Source organism: Cavia porcellus, unplaced genomic scaffold (assembly GCF_034190915.1).
Source record: "Cavia porcellus strain 051 isolate PalLab524CR breed Dunkin Hartley unplaced genomic scaffold, mCavPor4.1 scaffold_16, whole genome shotgun sequence".
NCBI lineage: Eukaryota > Metazoa > Chordata > Mammalia > Rodentia > Caviidae > Cavia > Cavia porcellus.
Genome location: NW_026947499.1, coordinates 49,130,034 through 49,153,849, shown reverse-complemented (window position 1 = coordinate 49,153,849; position 23,816 = coordinate 49,130,034). Strand labels below are relative to the sequence as shown.

The window sequence follows — 23,816 nt, the reverse complement described above, 5'->3', positions numbered from 1 at the left end:
TTCTGAGGTTTCCTCAATTTTTTTCTATGAACCAGAATATGTAAGGGCAACTTTTTTCTCTTGAAAAGTAGGTCATAAGAACTACATTCCCATTGGCCCTGGAGCTTGTGCGTTGGGCCCTTCTGAGTTATGGAGTTGTGCCAGGGCCTTACAGATTTGGAGAACCAACAAAGTGGAAGGTAAAGCTTTGGGTGCTTGTATAAAGCCTGAAGTTATTTAAGGTATTACTATAGTGCTTAGAATTTAATTTTCAGTTTTCAATTAGATGAAAAGCAAGTAACTTTCACACGGTTGACAGGTGAGTTTAACTGCATGCATGTGAAATAGACTTTCTGCCAACCAGTACAGTACAGCAAATAGTCGGGCAGGTCCAGAAGAGTTAGCCCTAGTCTTTTCCCTCCTGCCAAATCAAGTTACCAAAGTAGATGCTTAGACTGAACAATCATCTGGAAATCAACCCTGTAGCTCGTTTTAGATTCAGACCAGAAAGGGTAATCTGAGAAGGGTTAGGAAAGCTATCCTAACTTTCTCCTTTCCTTGGACTTCTGAGGATACCATGTCTTGTGAAAGCCGAAAGCTTTGGGTTTTGCATTCTTTTTAGTCTCTGCTTAGGGGTGCTGAGGAGGTCCTAATGGAATATAGTAGTAAAGCAGTCAGCAGAAAAGCATCTTAACTCTTGGTATGTTGTATCCATTTTGATGGGGACTCATGAGCCACTGCTAGTAATACTAAAATAGCTACAAGAGTGGACTGTTGTGAGACAGAAAAACAGGTACCAGCTCTTGTACATACATGGACTTTAAAAAAAAAAGGGAGGCATCCTCTAATGGGTAAATAATGATAGGTAGTTGGGTAAAATTAATATTTGGGAAGAGTCACTATCTGCCAAGGTAAGTTCCAAAAATGAGGGTATAACTGTAAGAAAAAAATCATGGTAAGTACTGTATATGAATTTGCCCGTAGATAAACATTTAGATGGGTCAGGACTCTCTAAACATAAAAGCAAATAGAAGAAATCATAAAAGAATAAGTTTAATTTATGGTGCATGCCTGTAATCCCAGTACTTGAATTAAGGAGGCTGAGGCAGGATTGTGGCAAGTTCAAGGCCAGCATACATTGTAAATGAAGACCCCATCTCAAAACAAACATACAAGCAAACCAGAAATGCTTTTGCAACAGTTAATATTTCTTGATCCATAAGAAGGTCTTAAAATTCATTATTGAAAAGTACTTGGTTTTCAAACCAAAAAATGGGCTAAGAATATGGACAACTCACTGAAGAAAAAAGGAACTGACCAAAAAGCTCCTGGAAAGAAAAAGTTGGATGCAAGTCTAAAGAGCAGTCTATAGGAATCAGATCTACAATGAAAAAAAAAATTTTTAACGTATCAAGTTGCAGAGATTAAATTGATGCTCGCCAACAGCAAAAACCTTTCTGGAAATAAAGGAATGTAAATGTTAATTCTGTTTAATCCAGTAATTTCTTTTATAAACTTTTAGAGTAATAATTGCCAAATATGTATATGCAAGGGTATAGCCGGCAGCAGCATTTGGGAACTTGTGTCAGTAGGCCTGTGTTTTAGGAACATGAGACCTGTTTAAAACTCCGTTTTTGAATAATGGGGTAAATTTGACAGGAATTTATAAAATACAATCATTGACTTGGCAGGATTAGATGTAATTTTAACTTTTCTGGATTTTTCAAATTTCCATTTATTGGTTTAACCTATTTGTATGGAAGAGATTATTACAAAAAAGACAACAAAGGAACATGAACATGGCTGACTGTCCTATTATTGATTGGCAGTGAGACCAGAAAATGGCAGTAACCCGTTCAAAGCCTGAATCGAGTTCTGTAAAAACTCTTTAAGAGTTGCCTTTTCCCCATTAAACCAGACACCACTTCTCCAGCAGCTGCCTTGGCAGCTCTGCATTGGCTGCCTACAAGGGTGTGGGAGGAAAAATGCACAAACGCACTTATGAATGGAATGTGTGTTTTGCAAGAGGCCAAGTTGGCAGCTTTGGCTTCCAAAAGGTGGGAGCATCGACTGAAAGAACAGTGTGTGCAGACTGAGGTCTCAGGCATTCTGGTTCAGGTCTATAGGGTTCTGGAGCTGAAGCCCAAGGGAAACCTGCCCCACCCATTCAGAAAGAGGGTCTTAGCTAGTTTTGGGAGCGAGGGGAGTGCCCTAAATTCTGGGAGCCCTAATCTGCTCCAGAACTTTAGTGATCTTAACATTTTACCTCCTATTTATGGAGCACTTGTTCTGGGCTTTCCCTAATTTAATCTTTATGATAACCTTATGAATCAGATACAAACTTTGCCACATTTAGAGATGAAGCAAAAGGCTCTGACAAGGAAAATAACTCATACATAGCCCACTATTCTGTCAATTTCCACAAAGTAGATCGTTGAGTTCTCCCAAGTTAGTAAAAGTAGGTATTTCTAAATTTTTATAACAGTTGTGAAAATAGAAATTTATACAGCAAATAAGATTAACTAACTTGCCCAAGAATACCCCAGAGCAAGGCTGTCCAGGCCTTCTCATATCCAACATAGGAACTTACTCTGTCTCTTGGGAGAAGAGCCTCAAGAAGTACATACATCAACTTAAACTGCCACAGTTCTGAGACTCAGCTGAGCAGGAAGGAATCCAACAACACTGTCAATGTCAAGTTGTTCTCAGGGCCTTGCAGCTGAAGCTGGCAGAAAACTATACTCCTGACAGTGGGACCCCAAGTAGCAATGTCCTAATCTCAAATCAAGTTCTTCCGTGTTAGATCCATTTAGGATCAGAACTTTGTTACATCTCTAAATAGCCAACCTTGAGAATTAAAGTAGAACCATTTTTTTTTAAATCATAAAAATATATGCAACTTTAAAGTCCAGCTTACACACAGAAAACCACTTGGCAAAACCTATTTTGCCAGTCACATTAACCAGAGATAAGTACTGTTAATATTTTGGGAAACAGGCTTCTAGGTTTAGTTCCGAATAGCTTTGTAAAATTTTTCCTATAGAATCAGACAAATTATACATCTCTTCTGTTGCCTTCCATACTTCATACAACAAATTATATGAAATACATATATATATCATGAATGTATAATTTCATTTATCATAACAGATGCTACGGAATTCAAGTCATACAATAAGTAAACTTGGATTCACTGTTAGGCACTCAGACACACACATTTAAAAATGGCTACCTAGAATTCCACTGTAAGCTCTGATACCTCCACATGTGTTTTTGTGTGAATTATTCTAGAGATTGCAGGGTCTGATTATGGAGCTAGGTTTTTGATACATATACATGACAGACTAGTTTGCCTTTTTGGAGGACAGTTAACCTCTCTACATCTCTGTCAGTTTTGGGAATGTTTACCAGTTAGCTGGTTAAAAGGCAAAGCAGAAGCTGGTTTTACTGAGTTCAGTTTCCAGTTCCCTGGGGTGCAGGTGGTGTGATGGAGGCACCTACTGGTAGAAGGTGGCACTGCAGCCACATTTTGAGGGAGGGAGGAATTCCCAAACACTGGGTAAGGTTTCCAGGGTTGGTAAAAAGCTAAAAAGTCTCACTCTGGTGAACTTCCAGATTTTTCAGTTCAGTCTATCCCTTCTCCCGCTTCAATTTTATGACAGCTGCCAATGAGGAAACAATTTGCCTTACAGAAATTTGCTTTATTCAAACATTTATTATGACTTTGACAAATGCTTATTCGGTGGTTTTCTCCACAAGTCATTCTTCCTGACTTCATCAGATATACCATTTCATGGGAGTGCTCATGAAATGAGCAACTGGGTGTATAAACTTACAAAAAGAAAATAGAACTGGATTCTTAAGATGAAGAATGCTTGAATTTTAGGCACATAATGAAAATTTGCCAATGGCATATAAATGGAACTTTAGCTGGTACACCATGTTTCCACAGAAGCTGATGAAGAGGCCTGGCAGCTGTCCATGAAAGGTAAGAAACATGTGCAAAGTGATGGGCAGACTCACAAACCCATGCCTGTGGCGGTACATCCCTCTTCATCTTTTATGGCCATCAGTCCTAGGCCAGGGAGTGATCCATAAATGCTGCTGCAATAAATGAGGAATGTAAACAGGTTTTTATCCATACGGTTGAATAAATGGTTATAAATTTTTTGGCTATAGGAGGTAAGTATTTGAGCGTGTGTAAATACCACAGAGCAAGAGGCAGGCAGGTTTATGGAAAGCTGTCTGGTGAGAATGGCTCAATGGAAAGAACAGACCAGTCCCAGGGGCCTGATTCGAGTCCTATCCCTGCCACCTAAGAGACAGATATTTACAAGGCACATCTGAACCAATCCTCATTTCTCAATTATGAAACTCTATTATTACTATTTCACAAAGCTTTTCATGAGAATTACAGACAATAACAGTGAACGTACATTGAGTTCTTAATATATATCAAGGACTGTAATCATGTTTTCACGTAAACTTTGAAACATCTTAATGCTGTAAGAATAATTTCCATTTTAAATCTCCATTTTAAATAAACAACTTTTAGAGATATTAAATGATGTGCTTCAGTCATACAACTGTATAGTGATAGAACCAGGATATCAATAATGGAACTGTGTCCTGAGAGTCCTTATAAATTGCTATTAAGTCAGTCTTTTGTTCATTAAACACTTGTAGCACCTACAATGTGCCAATACTCAAAAAATTTTACAAAACAATAACTTATTTAACAATGTGTCGTAAAACACCTAGCACGTTACTTAGAATTTAGGAATCATCCAGTACTTCCTATATCCTTGCACACTTTCATGAATATTCATGCAGTTGTTTAAAGGAATAAGCAGAAATAGAAAAACACACAGTCTCGGTATATACCTAATGTCCGACCTTAAGCTAGCCGTACCAGTCTTTGGGGATGGAAAAGTGGAAATCTAAGGCAAAACAGTGGCTCTGGATTCAGACAGATCATCAAGGATCAAATTCTGACTATGTACTTGCTAGTTGTATGATATTTGCAGTTTAGTAAGGGTTTAATAGATTATAATGACTATCACTACTTCCAATATTAATTCAGCAGCTACCAGAAATGTAAGGATAAAGAGCTGAGTCCAGGGCCCTGGCTGAGGAATCTTGTTGACTTTACGTAGCTTTCCTCCTGAGCAGCTGACTCCCCAAGTGTCCCCTGGCAAAGTGGGAGAAGCTCCAGACAAGACCCAGGGAAGTCAGTAACAGTAAGGTGATAGGGAAATGCATGCTGCTACTAGGTTCAATCAATATGGCTGCAGAAATCCCAGTATGACTTTTTTTTCTCTTCTTTTTCTTGTTTTTTTTTTTTTTTCCACAGTGTGATTTTTAAAGGGAAGGAATAACTTGGTTCTCCTCACTTCAGAGGATGTATTGCTTCTAGAGTCTGATTCTCCTGAGTTGTCAAACTTCTGTCAGAATCTTTGCCTCAGTCAAAACCTAAGCCTTCTTTGCTCCCTGACCCCTGTACTTCTCCCAAGTGTTTAACCTCTGGGGAATATGGATACTATTTCTGCAAGGAGAATGCTTTGGTCCTCGACTGTAATGTAAGCATTCTACCTGAGAACATGAAGATTAATCCCCTATGCCACCCCTTCTTCCACACACACTGGTCCAAACAAGCTACCTAATGGGAAGCTGCCTCTCTATCCCCCTAGGGAATTTGCTATTAAACAAAAAGCTGTATTAGCAACTTATGGTCAGATTTTACTTTTCACCTTTTAATTGTTAGCTTACTTATAAGACTACTCAAAGTGTATTGATCTAAGAGTCCCCTCTAATACAAATATCTAATACTTATTTCTGCTTCTCAGAGAAAGCAATACTTTCAGGCTAACCGGTAGGTATACCATCTCACCAGTGACCTTTAAGCGCAAATTACAAGAATTTTATGGCAGAAAATGAATTTCTGATCCAGACTTCAAAGCCTGTAGTATTCAAACTCTGCTATTTGTAGTGTGCCATCTCCCAGAATGTCAGAATTAAGAGATTTTTTTTTTCTTTTGCTTAGCCCAGTGTTTTTCCAACTGCTCCAAAAGGAAACTATCCTTTCCATTTTTGTTCCAACCTATGTACTCATTCATTCCATCCATTTTAACTTTTTTTTTTTTTTTAGTGGTTTTTTGAGACAGTCTCACCATATAGCCCAAGGCCAGCCTGAATTATACAGTGAGGCTCTGTCTCAAAAAAAAGTAGCGGTGGTGGTGGGGATTACTATTAAAAAGATTTTAAAATTACTCCAAATCCCTCATTTCAGAAGCCCATAATGGGAAAATTTCTTAACTACTTAATAGGTAAAGGAAGCTGGAATTAGACCAAGAGTCCTACTTCAGTAATCCTTAGGCTTAGAATAGGGAAGACATACCTTTAAAGTAAACAGGCACTATGAGGTAAAGGGAAGGGAGACAACAAATTCCTGATACCAAGAGGGACACCCTAATCATGCATAAGCCTGGGCCTCCTCCTCTTTTCAAGTGAGGTTAACCAGATACTTCTTACCCCAGGAAGACTGAAGAATATAAGTCCTCTGGTTTTAAACTGGCATTAACTGGTTCCTTGAGAGATCAGTAAGTGATATAAGAGCATGTAAATATAAAATGGGAATATAATTCCTATCTCTTAGAACTAAGAGATTTAAGAATTAAGAGATGACTTGTATAAGTCCTTATTTATGTGCCTGGACATTAACAAAAGGCTTTTGTTCAACAGCTTAAATCCAAGGGCCAGCATCATGATCAACAGCCTATCACTGTCCTTACCTCTTGGATCCTGGAAGCAGGACGAGGCAGAGGGTACCTGGGTCCATATTGTGGTAGAGCTTTCCAATCTTCTGGCCCCAGTGCCAAGCTGCTATCTTTGGATGGTCCGTCTTCAGAGTCTAGAGTCAAAGGCACAGGTCAACACTTAACAAGACACACTCTGTGCATATGTAGAAGGGTTGCAACATTCTGTCAGGCTCTAAGGCCTTGGGATTCTCAGTAAAGGTTCTGTACAAACGTTCTATTGAAGCTAGATCACACTGCAAGCCTCCAGGGGGACTTAGGACCTCCTCAGAGGAGGATGACTGCTATCTTTTCCTTCAGATGGGTCTTCTAGGGCCCCAAGCTAGGGAAACCACATCATTAATGAAGTGTCTAGTCTCTCCTCTGCACTAAGTTATCTTTGTGATGATGGATAACACCGCTTCCTTCAGATCAGCAGGCCTTGCAGGTGCGTGTGTGAGTGAATAGTGAACCAGCTCCCATCATTGTTTTTCATCTGCTAAACATGGGAGATTAGGACAGGGTTTTCCAAGCTTTAGCTATTTTATCTCTATTCCAGTGTCTGCCTCTAACTTTTTCCTTTAAACTGAGGCAATTTCTTCTGAACCTTGTGTATTTTTCTAGTAGACTATCAGAAAAACAAGTCAATAACTATAAAAGTAAAAATGAACAAAAAAGTCCACCTATGAAAACCAAAATTTATCTTGTGTATGTACAACTTTGGGAAACCTAAATTAGATGAACTAATACATGTCTAGCTCTCCATTTTCCCACTTTAGTACTCCAAAATCCATTGGCAGGTGTCTTGAAGAATAAAAACCAGTTTTTAGCAAGCATGAAGAAGGTAGAAGTATCACAGAGCTGGAAGAAAATAGTGTGTAGAGGGCTACAGGAAGGTAGACAGCGACACAGGACTGTTGACTGGGCATAAATGAAAGATCACGTATCACTGAGCAGAACTCTCCTGACTAATCGCCAGAAACTCAGGTCCAGGGTCCAGAGACGGCAAACCACAGCAGAAACCTTGCTACTCTAATGAGAAAAATCATTCACTCACACACCTGCAAGGCCTGCTGATCTGAAGGAAGAGGTGTTATTCGAAGCCCTGGAGGTCTTCTTGATTCAGATGAGAAGTCCCTGAGCCATTCGTGGAGGTGCCTGGGGGTTAGGGCTCCCCTGCCTTTCAGCTTCCAGTCCTTGCCTGCGAGAATGGTGAGGGCCCTCTGGGCATTGCCGGAAGTTTTGAATTCTGAAAATAAGAATATACATTCATATTCTGTTATTAAGGGCCAAGAAAAGTGATTTCCATACAAGCTAGAACCTGATGAGGGCTCCAGGGGAAGGACCATAATAAGGGGCTCCTGTCTTCATCTACTGTGCACTGTAGGAGAGCTTATTTGATGAACCTTTCCCTTCTCTGACCTCTGTTACCACCATCCCCAAGCTCCTCCTCCAGGGACACACAGGGTGGCAGACTTACTCAGGAAACAGTATTTTTTCTGCTTTCCACTTTCTTTAGGCAGGATCACAGCTTCTAGGCCTCGGAAGTGGTCGCACTGCTGGAACATGTGTTCTTTGAAGGCTTCACTCACTCCAGACAGATAAATAGTATCTCGGTTTTCAGAATCTTGTGCCAGCTCATTCACCAGTATATCACAATCAAGAGTAAGCTCTGTCACAGGCCTCCGCACCTAACCAAGGAAAAGTGATGTCAGTGATAGAAAGGCAACACTTTCAACCTCAGGGCTGTGTACATTAGTAACTTTTGAAGCTTCCTAATCTGTAAAAAAAGCTAATGGTAACTGCCTAAGAGAACTATAATTAGAGAGTTAACTGATTGACATGGAAATTCTGCTTACTTGCCAAAAACCTTTCAAATCAAACCATATGATCCCTCTGAAAGCTGACCACCCAGAATAAACCAGTGGAGGGCCTACATAGTAATACAGAATTTAAAAACTCAATCTAGCCCAGGATGATTGTAACAAAAATTAAAAGTCTTATGTCATTGTTAAGAGAATGCCAGACCTGGATGAAGACATTCCATAACAGAAAATCTCATAGGCCTGGACCTTTCTAGTGTGTTTCCTGTATGTGTTGGGCCATAGTAGATACAGGCTGTGCTAGGCCAGGTCTGACTGAAAGAGGCTGCTTTCAGCTTTCTCTGACCATCTTACCTTGACATAGATACCTTCCACCATAACACCATTCAAGGACTCTATGGCCAGCTGAGCAGCTTCTAGGACTTCATACTGTACACAGAGATGAAGCTGCAGAAAGATCAAAATTTCCTTACTGTTGCTTTCCAGCTGAAGAACCCAAATTACAGTGGCCAGAGCCACCAGAACAGATGTCCTTGTTATGCTGAGCTAAATAAATATTGACCACCAAAGTCAACTTTAAGTACAATCATCAAGATTCAGAAACTGGTTCTCTGACAATAACTAACTTTTATCACTCAAAATCAGGGTTCATTGTTCTGAGTGATGTGAATAAAGCATTAAATTCTTTAATATCCAGTTTGCTTTTCACAGTATTTACTATACTTCACTAAAGTCATTATGTAAGTCACTTCTGTCCTATTAGCCTAATTTTAAATGGGCAACTTTCCTATAAACTTGGTGGGGTTAAGTTCTTCCACTGGCTAGGCCACATCTTCAAAAAGTATGAATTTCAATATAATAACTCAGAATAGCTAAATCTTTGTGATTATCTGAGCCACAGCATCATTATGAAGACAGAAACACATAAGAAAGCGTTATAACACTGTTTTTGGCAATGATATCTTGAAGATGACATCAAAGGCAGGCAACAAAAGACAATATGAACAAACTGGACTTCACCAAAAGTTAAAATGTGTATGTGTCAAAGAGCACTAACAGGGCCAAAAGGCAACCTACAGAATGGGAGGAAATCAGATGTCTGAGAAGGGTTATCTAAAATTTATAGAGAATTCCTATAACTCAATAATATAAAACCCAGGAGCTAGACATGGTGGTGCACACCTGTAATCCCAGCACTTGGGAGGCTGAGGCAGGAGGATTGTTTCAAGTTTGAGACAGCTGAGTTACAAAGTGTGCTCAAAGCCAGCCTGCTGAATTACATAGCAAGACCCTATCTCAAAAAGGCAAAATAATAATATAAAACCCGAATGATCTGATTAAAATTGAGCAAGCATTTGAATAGGTATTTCTCCAAAAGAAGATAAGAAAATGGCCACTGATGCTTTATATTAGGAAAATTCAAATCAAAACTAAAGTGGAATACCACTTCACCTCTACTGGGATGGCATCATAAAAGAAAAGACAAAAAGTACTGGTTGGATGTGAAGAAATTAGAATCCTTGTTATTTGCTGATGGGAATGTAAAATGATGTAGATGTTATGGAAAATAGTATGGTACTTCCTCATAACCTAAAACATTTATTTTTGATGCATCAATTTTACTTCTATGTAGATGCAAAGACTTGAAAACTGGAACACATTTACATCCATATTCAAAGCAGCATGATTCACAACAGGCAAAAGGTAGAAACAACCCAAATGTCCACTAATGGAAGAATGGATAAACAAAATGTTGCATACACATAAAATGGAACAGAATTGTGATCCATGCTAAAACATGGATGAACAATGAAGACTTACACAAAGTGAAGCCAGACACAAAAAGACAAGCCCTATATGATCCCATTTATATGAACTACACACAGCTGTCAAATTCATAATGCCAGAAAGTATCAAGGAGCTGATGAAGAAAGAAGGCAATAGGGAGGTACTGTTTAATGGGGTGTCTCAATTTGGGATAATGAAAAAGCTCTGCAGATGTATGGTAATAATGGTTACACAATAAAATGTATTTAAATGTATTGATAATGGCAAAAAGGGTACATTATATTATATATATTACACACACACACGTGTCAATAGAATGACTTTTTATAAAATGAAGTTACTATGCCTTGCAACTACCTTCTCATCCCCCAGTCCATCTTCTCAGCAATCATCTTTCTAATTTTAGTCAGAGGAAAAACATTAATGAAAGATTTGGGAAAAGTACATTTTTAAATATCTGGGATACTGCACTCAGATCACATTGAAAGTTTTTATGTTTTTGCTTCATTTTAATAGCTATTAAGGTACCAATTTAATAGTTGCCTAATTACAAGTTTTAAAGGTACAAAAATTTATGGTAAAGCCTAACTCCCCTTAGTTACTTTTATCCTCTCTGAAGCTTTATTATTAGTTGTGTATTGTTCTATACATATTTTGTTATATTCATTTTTTGATGATTTTCTCAATGTCTCTATACAAGCTTATAATATTATCACTCTGGATATCAATCCTGGTCTTCACTGACCCAGATGCAATGGTTATATTCAATGTTGACTATTTGGTTCTCTGATGCAAGATAGACACAAAAAGAGAGATAAGTGTGAAGCAATGAGGAATATTTCAAAGGGATTAGTGGCAATGTATCTTATTGTAACATATATTTTCATCATCTCTTGTACATTCTTATGGGTCAAAAACTTCTACTCTCAGAGGTAGAGACAGTGAAATTTACTTCACTAATTATGTGTATGACCCCGAAGTCATCTGAATTTCAAACACTAATCTAGTGGATCAAAATCTGAATTTTCTAGCTTCCTTACCTGATAAGTTTCAAGAACAAAAGACATTGACTCAACTGGGCCAAAGCTCTTCAACAGCCTCTTCAGAGCTCTAAAGTTGCAAGTTTTGCTAACCGGCCCAACATAGACAGTTGACATCTCTCTCCACTTAGTCTTCATCTATAAGAAAAACAATAGAATATAATGAAGAGATGGCATGGAAAGAGAATTGAAGCCCTAAGTTAAAACATGGGATAACTTTACTCAAGAAATTTTTCAACTTACCAAATGTATAAGAATCTGTGTATACTGATACTTGCTGCAACATTATTCGTAACAGAAAAATTTGTAAAGCTTAATACTATCAGTAATAAGTAAACTATACAGGGGATAGCATGTAATCCTTAAAAATAAGAGAAATTATATAGTGATATGAAGAGATGCAGATGATATACTATTGAAATATAAAACACCATGTATGCCTGATTCCTTTTTTTATAAAAATTAAACTGTTCAGCAAAACCCATCTACTTACCTTTTTACTCATCTCCTCAGTGAGGACAGGTGAAAAGGACTCAAAAGAGAACTGGACAATGCTGAAGGGAAAGAGGGGAACTTCCACTCTGGCTTGATCAAAGACCTGGAGAGAACAGCACAGCCGGAATGAGGTAGGGACTTAGTATTTACCTATTTTGGCTGTTGGAATGGAGCCACAATAAAACAAACAATAGTTGTCCTTTTACCCACATTAAAAAGTAATATAAGGGTGAATTCCAGGATTGGAGGAAAATGGTGACCAGCACAGTCACCCAAAAAAGCCACAAAATTATTAAATAAAGAGACTACACACAATCCATATTTTTAGCATTAATAAGAGATATGGGCCACTATATAATCTCCAAATTACCTCTAAGTAAGAAAATAAGTTAAATTCCAACAGATATCCCACCAGTTAGACTTCTATAAGCCTGCAAGTAATGAAAGCAAGAGAGGAGGCTTAAGAAATTCAGTGAAGGAAAAAATGGGGGAGAGCATACAATTATTAAATAATGTACACACAAACCTATTCTCAGAAGAAGTTTGATTAAATGTCTAATAGTGAACATAAATCACAAGTCAAGCAAGCAAGAGGCACAATTAGGAGCCCAAAACACTATAAATTCTCCTTTCCATTTTCCTGACTACAAGAAAGGTATCTGGCAGCCTGAAAGGAACAGTGACTGGGGGTAAGGAGGTTCACTTAAATAGAAATAAAGCAAGGATCCTTTGGAAGCATTGTATTGAAGACTAAAGGAAATTAATGGGCAAAGAGAAAGGAAAAAAAAGACACACACAGAGTAATGACCTTGAATTCCACTTACTGAGAAGAAAAAAGTCACCACAATTGTAAGAAAAACTTCCTTATAGCTAGTCTTGAGACTGCCACCATGTCCCTGATGATTTCATATCCTAGAACCCATACTTTAAAAGTACCAGCACCCTCACTGAAATGGTATCAGTATTAGTAAAACAAACAAGATCAATGAAAAATAATCCAGATCTAACATGGAACAACAAATTGAGATAAAGATATAAAAAGTTACTGTAACCATATTCTGAAATTGAAAGACTACAGGAAAGTTTGAGATACATTAAAGACATGGATATAAGAGAGCCAATTTAACCTGTAGAGATTAAAATTAGTATTTTTGAGGTGAAAGAACACTGGATGAGATTATCAATAGATTAGCTACTACAAAGAGAAACTAGGGAACTTGACATAGCAATAAAAAATACCTAAAAACAAGAAGATAAAAAAAGAAAAAAGAAACCTACTATCAGTGAGTCATAGGACAATTATACACATCATAGTGTACTTATAATGAGAATCCTCAGAGGCAGTCAAAAGCTTTTGTAATTTAATAAAACAATACATTCACCAATCCCAGAAGCTCAACAAGTTATAAGCATTAAGAAAGATTAAAAAGTTACACCAAAATGTATATCAAGTCAAATTACTTTAAAAAAGTGAATGGGTCTGTAGCTCAGGGCTAGAAATTGTATCTAGAATGAATGAGGCCCTAGGGTTAGTCCCCAGTATGTTATCAGAACCAGAACCAAAACCAATACCTGCAAGAGAAAATGTCACATCCCTATGGGTGATAGATTTCCCCTAACAAACCATGCAAGCTAAAAAACAAGATAACATGTTTAAATACTTGAAGAAAAACTTACATACCTATTTCTACCCCCAAAACACCCTCTTTTGGATATATTAAAAACTTAAGAATACTACCCAGATCAAAATCCAGATTTTTACACAGGAATGAAAAACACTAGATATGGCTGGGAATGCAGCTTAGTGGCACAGAGCCTGCCTGGCAAGTGCAAGGTCCTGAGTTCGATTCCTAGTACCAAAAAAAAAAAAACTGTGGAAAAACATTAGACATAACTACACAGTAAACATAACTATTGTTTCTTCTTATTAAAATCTTTCTAGCCAGGTATGGCAGCCCACATTTGTAATCCTAACACTCAGGAAGCTGAGGCAGTAGGATCATCATTTGAGGCCAGCCTGAGCCACATAGTGAGTCCAAGGCCAACCTGAACTACACAGTGAAATCCTATCTCAAAAAAAAAAAAAAAAAAAAAAAAATACAAAGAGACAGAGACAGAGACAGAGAGAGGAAAGAAAAGAAAAAAGGAAGAAAGAAAAAGAGGAAGGAGGCAAGCAAGCAACAAGAATGAAAGAAAAAAGAAAAAGGAAAGAAAAAAAAGGAAGGAAAAGGTAGGCAGACTACAAATAACTATTTAAAGCAAAGGCAACAACAATACGGTATAGGGTTTATAATATATGTAGAAATGAAATGTATGACAGCAGCAGCAGCACTAAAGCTAGGAGGGAGGAAATGCAAGTATATAGTTGTATGGTTCTTATATATGGAGTAGTGTAATTTTTTTTAAAGGCAAATTATGATAAGCTACTACCACTCTACTACAAATTCTAAAAGTACTAAAATCATACACTAATGTATATAGCTAGTAAACTGCCAAAGATAAAATAATATTAAAAAAAGATACCTCACTAACTCCAAAGAATAAAATATTTAGGAAAGAAACTAGAGAACAGAAAATGACAAGTTAATAGACTTAAACATAACAATATTAACAATCATACTAAATGCAAATCTCCATTTAAAGACCAATATTTCAGATAAGAAAAAAAGCAAAATCTAACTGCTGATTATAAGAAATCCACATTTCCTAGCACTCAAGAAAAATGAGGGTTACTGTGAGTTTGAGGCCAATCTGGTCTACAAAGTCAACCTGAGCTGCATAATGCGACCCTGTCTTAAAAAAAAAAAAAAAAAAGAAGTCTACATTAAGTATAAAGATACTTGAGGCATGGTAGCACATGTCTATAATCCCGGCTCTCAGGAAATACCAACATATTAAATGTAAATAAAAAATAAAAAATTTATGACGTTAACAATAAAAAGGAAATGGGAGGTAATAATACTCAACAAAGTAGATATCAGAAAAATGTTTCTACGATAAATAAGGTCTGTTCATAATGATAAATTTTCTGATCAGTTTGTCAGAAGGATATAAACCTACTAAACTTAAGAGCAAAGCTTTGTGATACATAAAGCAAAAATTAATACAACTCCAAGAAGAACTAGACAAACCTACATTTACAGCCAGAGGGTTCACTTCTCAATTAAAAAGGATCCAAGCAATGCACAATATGTTCTTGAACAGAAAAATTACATTAGAAACCAATAATAAAAATGTGTGTGAAAAATTCCTAAATACTGTACTATTTTTGAAAACTAAATTAATATGCTGCTATATGAATGCTGATTCATAGAAAAAGTCAAAAGGAAAACTAAAAAGTATTATGATGAAATGTTTAAGAAAACACAACTTATCAGTATATGTAGAATAAGTAGAACTTAAGAAGTTTTCTTTTTTTGACATATGGTCTCACTATGTAGTGTACGCTGTTACCCTTGAACTCGCTCTGCAACCCAGACTGGTCTTGAACTCAGAACAGTAGGTATGCACCACTATGCCCGGAAAGAGAAATTTATAGTTCTAAATATAGAAGAAAAGAAGAATCTGAAGTCAATGATAGCTCGCACTGCTCCAGAAACATTACTTATAGAACTGTTAAAAAAAGATAAAGAAAACAGTCTTAAGAACTAGAAAAAAGAAAACTATAGACCATCCACAATGCACAAAATGTGGTTGTAATAAAGAATGACGAAAATTCCTACAAACTGATATAATATCACTTCCACGATATACTGATAAGGGGGAAAAGCCAACTGCAAAAGAGCTTATACAGTTTGCTATCTTCAGAGAAATAAAAATGCCTTCATATATATGCTTTACAAAGAAGAAACAAACAATGGATTAAAAAAAACAAAAGTTATTTACTTACACAGGCAGAGGCATAATTAGATGAAAGAGACATAAGGAGCAATGACACTTCTCTTAGTTTTTTTTTTTTTTTGTGAGTTAGCCTTTTGGAAGCAAGTTACTATGCTTTTGGATCATCAAAACAAAGTCTAAGTAATTTACAAGTGAATTACATTTGTTGAATGCCATCAATCATGGGTAGAAGAAGAGGAGGTGAAAATTGCAAAAACAAATACAGAATAAATACAGTATATATGATAAGGATGCATCAATTCTAAAAATAATTTTGATATAGCTTAGGTTTGATTAAGAAAAAAAAATTTCTAAAATGTCGTAAATACAAAGGTCCAGAGGATAAAAGGAGAAAAAAGGAAAATTTATCAGTTCACAAGCTACAAATAAAAAGGATCAAACACTACTACGCATTCCTGAATGTATGCTGAAATTTTTAATACTATCAAATCCACTAGATGCCACTGTATCCTGTTTACAACCCCAACCCATCTAGAAACAATAATTTCTCCTATGGAGTATACTACTATCTCAAAGCTTTCTAGCTTTGAGTAAGCCTTTCTCCTTTATCTAAAGCCAATGAAAGTTCAACTTATGTCTTCCTTACTCAAACTGTCATTACAAAATACCCTGAGACTTTGTAGATCTGGCAGACAATTTTCCAATTGCTTCCTAGCCTTGCTGCTGGTGACTAAGGGAACTTATTCTGGGACCTCTCCTTTTTTTTCTGGCTACCATCTCTTATACCTAATAAGTTCAATTATTTCAGAGATCTCTCAGTCTCAAGAGTTTTGGTTTAATAAGTCTGAGCTAATGAACAAATGCTGATGTTGTTGGAGCCAATATTCCCAAGATGAGAAAAGAGATACAAATAAGGAATTAGAAAAAGAATAGAATCCCATATAGTTTGAAATTAAGAGGCACTAGCACAGGCACATGATTTCTCAAATACATAAACATATATGTATGTGTGTGCATGTATGTCTACTTAAGGAGTCTGAGGCAAAGACATCCAAGTAGCAATATACACAGCAGCAGTCAAACCCTGGTTTCTAACACCAAAATAAGCCTGAATATGTTATACTAAAAAGGAAGAAAATGCTTAGTCCTGGGGACTAAGCCTTCAAGCTATAGCTTTTGAAGCTACTCTACGTAGATAATGCCAGAATTGTATTGAATTAAAGGACACCCAGTTGATGTCTACTGAAGAATTGATTGTTTGCAGGGGGGGAGAAATTCCCACATTTTAGAATCATAGAATTCTTTAGTATTGATCACTGTGGTGTGAGGAAAGAATAAGAGTCATTCATTTTTCTACAATGCAAGATATTGAATGTTCACCTCTAAACTCTATAATGAAGAAGTAGACAATATTTTGACCAAGTGATGAAAATAAATAACATTAATAAATTACAGACATTATGTGCTACTAGATGAGACATCTTGAGAAAGATGTAAGAATATTTTCATTTCCATGAATATGTACTGAAGTAATTAGGGGCTAAGTACCAGGATGTGAGTAGCTTATTCTCAAATGATTAAGAAAATGTCATACAGAAAGCGGCAGAAAAAGCCAGGCGTGATGGCTCATGCTTGTAATCCCAGCACTTGAGAGACTGAGACAGGAGGAAATCTGTGAGTTTGACATCAGCCTGGGCTACATAACCAAGTTCAAGACCAGCCTGCACTACACAGTGAGACCCTGTCTCAAACAACAAAACGAGAAAGAGAAAAAGTAGGGAGAGGGAAAGTAAAATGTAAGCTTCTTGTAAGAAGAGGGAGAGTGAGCAAAAGAATATAACTGTATACATAAAATAAAACAAATAATGCAGCAGACTGTTAATAAAAGGTGATCAAGCCAGGCATGATGGTTCACACTTATAATCCCAGCACTCAGGAGGTTGAGACAGGAGAATCACTGCAAGTTCAGAGTCAGCCTGGGCTACATAAGCAGTCTGGCCAGTTTAGGCCAGTCTAAACTCCATAGTAAGACTGCCTCAAAAAAAATACATAAATAAAATCATATATATATATTTTATATATATAATAAAAGATGATCAAATAGAACTTCTATCATTCAAGGAAGTTTTCTGGAGGGCTGGGGATTTAGCTCAGCGGCATAAACGCCTGCCTTGCAAGCAGGCAATCATGAGTTCGATCCCTGGTACCGATAAAAAAACGAAAAAGACAAAAAAAAAAAAAAAAAAGAAAAGAAAGTTTTCTGTAAGTTCAAAATTATTTCCAAGTAAAATGTTTAAAAAATACAGATCTTCTGAACATGATGATGTAACTTCATGTTTTTGATGTAATTCCAGTTTTACACATATAGCAATGATAGATCAAATATAGAAAGATAAAATCAAAAGGATATTTTTAGCCTCAAAACCAAAATAAACATTTCCATAAACCAGAAACAGAACAGAAATTTAAAGTGGTGATACTGATGAAAAAAGCCTGATAGCTGCATGGGCTGCAAAGGACTACATTCCCCTCTGTTCTGAATGTAACCTACAAAGGTACAGTAGGTCACTCACCTCTTTATTTGAAAGGCACTTAATAGTTTCACAGTTTCCATAAGAAGAAAATTTAGTAGCATCTGTCTCCCAGGCCACAAAAAGGAGCTTCTGACCCATTAAGTGCAAACATTCTAAAACACTGTAAAGTAGTTGAAGACATCAGGGTAAGAATAGTTTTTCACAATCTAGCAGTTATTTCTGTATCTACACTGTCCAATTACTGGCAACATGTAGTTATTTTAATTTAAATTATAGTAAAAATTCAGTTCCTCAATTACACTAGTCACATGTGACTAGCAGTTACAACACTAATTACAACACTAATTAGAACAAACATAAAACATTTTCATCATTGCAAAAAACCAAATTGGATAGTGTTGTTCTAACAAGGAAGGGAAAGACAAACAAGAAATATACCCAAAGCTCTATCAAAAGTTTAGGCAAGATCTGATATATTCATTATGGTCTGGAGTCAAACCCTTTTTGAGCCTGTTTTGGGTTTTGTTTTTTCCAATTTGGGTCATATGTCAAGGCTACACATCAATTCTTCTAACCAAAATAACCAGTCTACCATCTGCTCCAATTTTATTTAGTTTCAAAATACACTGGCCTCTTACTTTTCAAAAAACCACTTTAGACTAGATACTAGATTCAAAAAATTAGAAATTAAATTCTCTATTTGCTTTTGTTTTTGTTAAAACTGGACCTTACCTTGCGTTTGGGTGCTGAACTTCTATTCTGTTTTTTGGCTTTTGGCCTGCTTCTTGCAGTTTTTGGTTACTACCACCCAGTGACTCTAGATTGAGTTCTGCAATCTAGAAGAAAATGAAGTGGTAAAAATCATTGAATTTCTTACAGAACATTTGATACTAAAAGAAATAAAAAACAAAACCCACTCAAGTGGTGTTATCTGATTCTTTAGGTCATGGCTTTGCAATTTTAATAGTCCTGAGCTGGTTTTGGTAGTTACCAGTTGGTTTTTGGCAGCTTATCCAAGAATGGCAATCTGTTTCCAGCTACTGATACAGCTACATGGATATAGGAAAGCACTGAGTAAAAAGGGATGGGAATTTTGGCTCATCATTCCACACTCACGTCACCTAATATGTACTTCTCTGCAAATGTACAATTTTTGGAAATAGTAAAACAATGACTATTATAGTAACGTCAAAAAAGAGATTAGTTTAATTTAAAAAAAAAAAAAAAAGAAAGAAAAGCCTATTTTAATTGATGTTTCTTCCCCAATGAAGTGGGAGTCTACTTCTGAGCTGTGAAGCAGAAAATGAAATACAAAAAGATTTCTTTCTGAACTAGGGATTTGGACCTGAGACTTCACACATATTACTACATTTGCCCTACCACAGTGTGTGAGCTATATTCCCAACTTTTTTTATTTTATTTTGAGTCTTAGTTGCCTAGGCCAGGCTCAAAATTGGTAATCCTCCTGCTTCAGACTTCCAAGTACCTGGACTTACAGGTATACAACACCACACCCAGTTCACAATTTTTTTAAAAAAATAAACTACAGAGTTACAGTAATGTTACAAACATAATACAGAATTCACATATATCATTGAGCCATTTTTATTAATAATAGATTAACAAGGTGTTTCTATAACAATTAATAAACCCATATTGATACATTAACTAAAGCCCATGCATAATACAATTTCCTTACTTTTTATTGAAGTATAATATAGTTTTCAGTGTAAACCAAGTATAATATGTTCTCAAGTATGGACTGAGTACACTTGAGGGTTCCAGAGACCCATTCAGTATGAAGTCTTCCTTTCTCCAAATGCGCAACTCAACAGATTGCATATAAAATGATACAAAAACAACCTGCTTCTATTAAGTGAAACATTAAATTCACAAAATATGTAAAACAATGATATTCTTCCTAATTTTTAAAAAAATGTTATACCATACCCATAAAAATAATGTTAACATGAGTTTTTACTTGATATTTTAAACAAATTAATAGATACTAAAAAATGTTATTCTCCTATAGTGAATGTGAACAGACGTGATCCACATACACAAAAACTCACTGAGGGTAAAGAAGACTCTTCTCATTTTCCCTCCTTCCCTCCCTCCTTCTCTCTTTCTTTCTGTACCAAGGATTGAACTCACAATCTTGCACTTGCCAGGCAGGCAAGTGTTACACCACTGAGCTACATCCCCAGCCTGTAAAACCTGTATCTATTATTTGGCTTTCATTTAAAAAAAAAAAAAAAAAAAACTACAATAAGTCTGGTGTGGAGCACAAACATGCTTTGGAATCTGGCAAACCTGGATTTGAATGAATTGTAGGTCCATCTGATTAGTAATAGGACCCCAGATAAGTTATCTAGCCTTTCAAAATCTTACAATGCTCAGGTATAAAATTGGCTGTTGTGAGGATTAAATAACAATTTCCATGAAAACAATAGGCTCAGTATATGGCAACTATTTTATCTACATGCTCAAATAAGATCTCGGATACTGTCATTGTAATACAATGTCCTTCTACTACAATAACACAAAACAGTATCTGGCTTTAGTTATTATTCTATATAGATAATTTGTTTCATAATAGAGTCCATTTACTTTATAATACGATGGAACTTATGCAGCAGGACAATCTAATTAACAAAATCTTTCCAAAAAGTCTTCTTTAATTCCCCCTTATGTGTTATTCTAACTTATGCCTACTGAACTGTCCCCCAATCACAAAAGAGCAGAAATCTATGTAGAATTTTAACTATTACAATTATTAGAACCAGCTACAAGGCTAAGTGTAGTGCTTAATGTATTCAAGGCACTGTGATAAAAGCTCATATCCCCACCAAAATTCCATAGAACTATATTCCCATTTTACAGTTTTAGAAATAAGTTTTTCAAAAAATTGCCTACATGATACAACTAGACTCCAGGGCCTATATTTGAAAACAGATAAGCTCAACTTCAGAGACCACTCAACCACTGTATTATTCTAGTTAAATGGGTCTCAATTCCAAATGTGAGTTCGGCTTCAATCATATTCTTATTTTAACATAAAATGATGATATGCAATTGTCTGACTGGTTCCATTTTTGTTTTTGTTTTTTTGAGACTATGTAGTCCAGGCTAACCTCAAAATCAAGGCAATCCTCCAACTTCAGCCTCCCAAATGCTGGGATTACACATGTGCCCTATCATACCCTGCTACGGTCCCATAATATTAAAGACAAACACACTGATCAAAGATACTCACCTTCTTTGGGCCATTCTTAAGGAAATACTGAGCCAATTCAAGGGCTGTTCTAGCATCTTCTGTAGCATCATAACCAACCCTGTTTGTACGATGTATGTCCTTCCTGGAAAGTCAAGGTAAAACTGACATACCTAGAGACATTTTTGATGACAGGCTCTGTCAGCCACATCAAATGTCCTTGTGAAATATGAAGTTTCAACACTGTGACAATCAGTGTTCTAGTTAAATAAATATAAAGTTTCAGGATTGCAATAATCATATTCATAACACAACAATCAAGAATCTTTTATTCTGGCTAACTGCCAGACCCCAGAAGATGTGCTGGAGACACAGAATAATTAGGGATGGTTTTGCTCATAGCATATCATCCAGACAAAAGGTTATGCAATAAGAAGTCTGTAGCCTACTTTTCACTCATTTCTTAGCTATAAAAGTATTGAAAGTTACCCTTGGAGAAATTTTTTGTTCATATACAAGTATCTAAATGTACTTAAGTCCCTTTTCCATTTTCATAAAACTTTATAATATTTATGTCTATATGAATAAATCTCTAATTCATATCATTCTAGGAAATCCCATTTTATTCTAAATATTATCTTAGTGAAGGCTCCTTAGTAGTAAACACAGATTTCTTAAACAATGAAGTGTTCAATAACATATCCATAATTTATTGTCAGTCTTCTAGAATATTTCTAGCTTTTTCAATCTTGAGCCATAATGAATATCTTTGTATGTATGAATAGGATACATTTAATATAGGCATGTTACATTTTGAAATTTTGGTTAACTTTTCTATTTTTTCTTATCTAGTTCTATTCATCAAGCTCTTTCTTTATTCCCGTATTTCTTCATTTCACAAGAAATGAAATGAATAATATTTATAAACTAACAAGATCTGAGACCCTGAATTTTGCACTATGTATTAAATTAGATACTACAGGCTAACCTACATGCAATTATCAGGACATTATTATAATATGTAAATAAACCTACCCCAAAATAGCTTTGGCTAAGAATTTTAGCTTAAATCTTCTGCCCTGCTCTCTGACATAAAGCAATGAGGTATCAATAACATATGGATGTATCATCTGAGGAGAAAGACAATATAGAATGAGTAGCATCTTATGCTAAAAGAAAAAAACAAATAGGTTGGGGGTAGAAGAGTTCAAGCCTTTAGACTTGAGATAAATAGAATTGCATTTACACTACAAAAAAAAAGTCCTAAATCAGATACATACTCTCAATGCTCTGAGATCCAAGTCTAGTAAGTGTCCCACTAACACAGCATCAGGAGGAAGCAGTGCTCTTAATTGCCTCTGTACATCTTTGAGTTTGGTTGTCACTGAGTTAAGAATAGTCTTTGTGATTCCTGAAGAGCTTTCAATAAAAAAGAAATGGACAGGCTATAACATTAAAAAAGTTTTTCTTCCTGGAAACTTCATGAAGAAGAAAAAAATACATATATTATAAACCCAAATATCGAGTTCAATCATCCAAGTATTGTAATCCTCTTTCTAGTTTTCCCCACAATCCAAAAAGTTTTATTTGTAATCCCATTGAGACGTTATTGGAATCCTAGCAAGTTAATTCCAGTCTACCACCACCAATCCAACCCACAGCGAGAGTAAAGACACCAAGACATGTTCCAAGTTAAAGGCAGCCAACGGGTCCTAATCCTCATGAGGACATGCGGACAAAGGCCTTGATCCTAGGCCTTTCCCAGCATTTATTATCTTGTGAAAAAAACGGAGTGGTTCAGGGATGAGTGATAGTGAGGATGTTGGGGATTACTGAGTAATTTCAGCTTGCGGGCCAGGTGCAAGAATGACATCTCTATAATTTACATAGATAAAGATATACAGAAGGATCAATTTACATAACCCAATTAAGGTAGCAGTGGAATTGTTTTGGGGGGCTATCACTTGGGTTTCTGGTATGCAAACTCTTGTGCCCTGGGGAGTCATAGCCTCTAATTTTGAGGCTCCTACCCAGTGGACATTCCCGGAGCTGGAGCTATTTGCTCTAACATCTCGCATGCTCAATCCTGTATTGTGGAGAACTTGAGGAAACAGGACTGTCTAACGGCTATAGACTTTGCACATCAGCACTTCAGCTAGCCTTATTTGCAATGCTCAGAGCCAATTGAAAAGAGAAGGAAATACCCTAGCCAGCCTTTTTACATATCAGTATAAGGAAATGAGCCTCCAAGTAATCAAAGTCACAGCAATTGTTTTGGATTCAAAGGGAATCATTGGTGTTGTCTCCCA

The 23,816-nt window shown here is 36.3% G+C and overlaps 1 protein-coding gene across 5 annotated transcripts in view; it reads right to left on the bottom strand.

The window, feature by feature from the left end:
* Positions 1–3,659: 3,659 nt before the first annotated feature.
* Positions 3,660–23,816, bottom strand: part of Rexo5 (RNA exonuclease 5) — a 48,047-nt gene continuing 27,890 nt past the window's right edge. For 2 of the 5 annotated variants that reach the window (XM_013141919.3, XM_005007524.4), the window contains 12 exons: positions 22,788–22,926; positions 22,543–22,637; positions 21,550–21,652; positions 19,026–19,129; positions 18,333–18,453; positions 11,918–12,022; positions 11,425–11,562; positions 8,951–9,043; positions 8,254–8,464; positions 7,835–8,022; positions 6,771–6,889; positions 3,660–4,083 (listed from right to left, as the gene is read on the bottom strand). In XM_013141919.3, coding sequence (XP_012997373.1) covers positions 3,999–4,083; positions 6,771–6,889; positions 7,835–8,022; positions 8,254–8,464; positions 8,951–9,043; positions 11,425–11,562; positions 11,918–12,022; positions 18,333–18,453; positions 19,026–19,129; positions 21,550–21,652; positions 22,543–22,637; positions 22,788–22,926 — 1,501 coding nt within the window. In that variant the 3' untranslated portion in view covers positions 3,660–3,998. The remainder of the gene's footprint in view (positions 4,084–6,770; positions 6,890–7,834; positions 8,023–8,253; positions 8,465–8,950; positions 9,044–11,424; positions 11,563–11,917; positions 12,023–18,332; positions 18,454–19,025; positions 19,130–21,549; positions 21,653–22,542; positions 22,638–22,787; positions 22,927–23,816) is intronic. The other 3 variants (XM_063226632.1, XM_013141917.3, XM_013141918.3) reach the window with 3 other exon arrangements.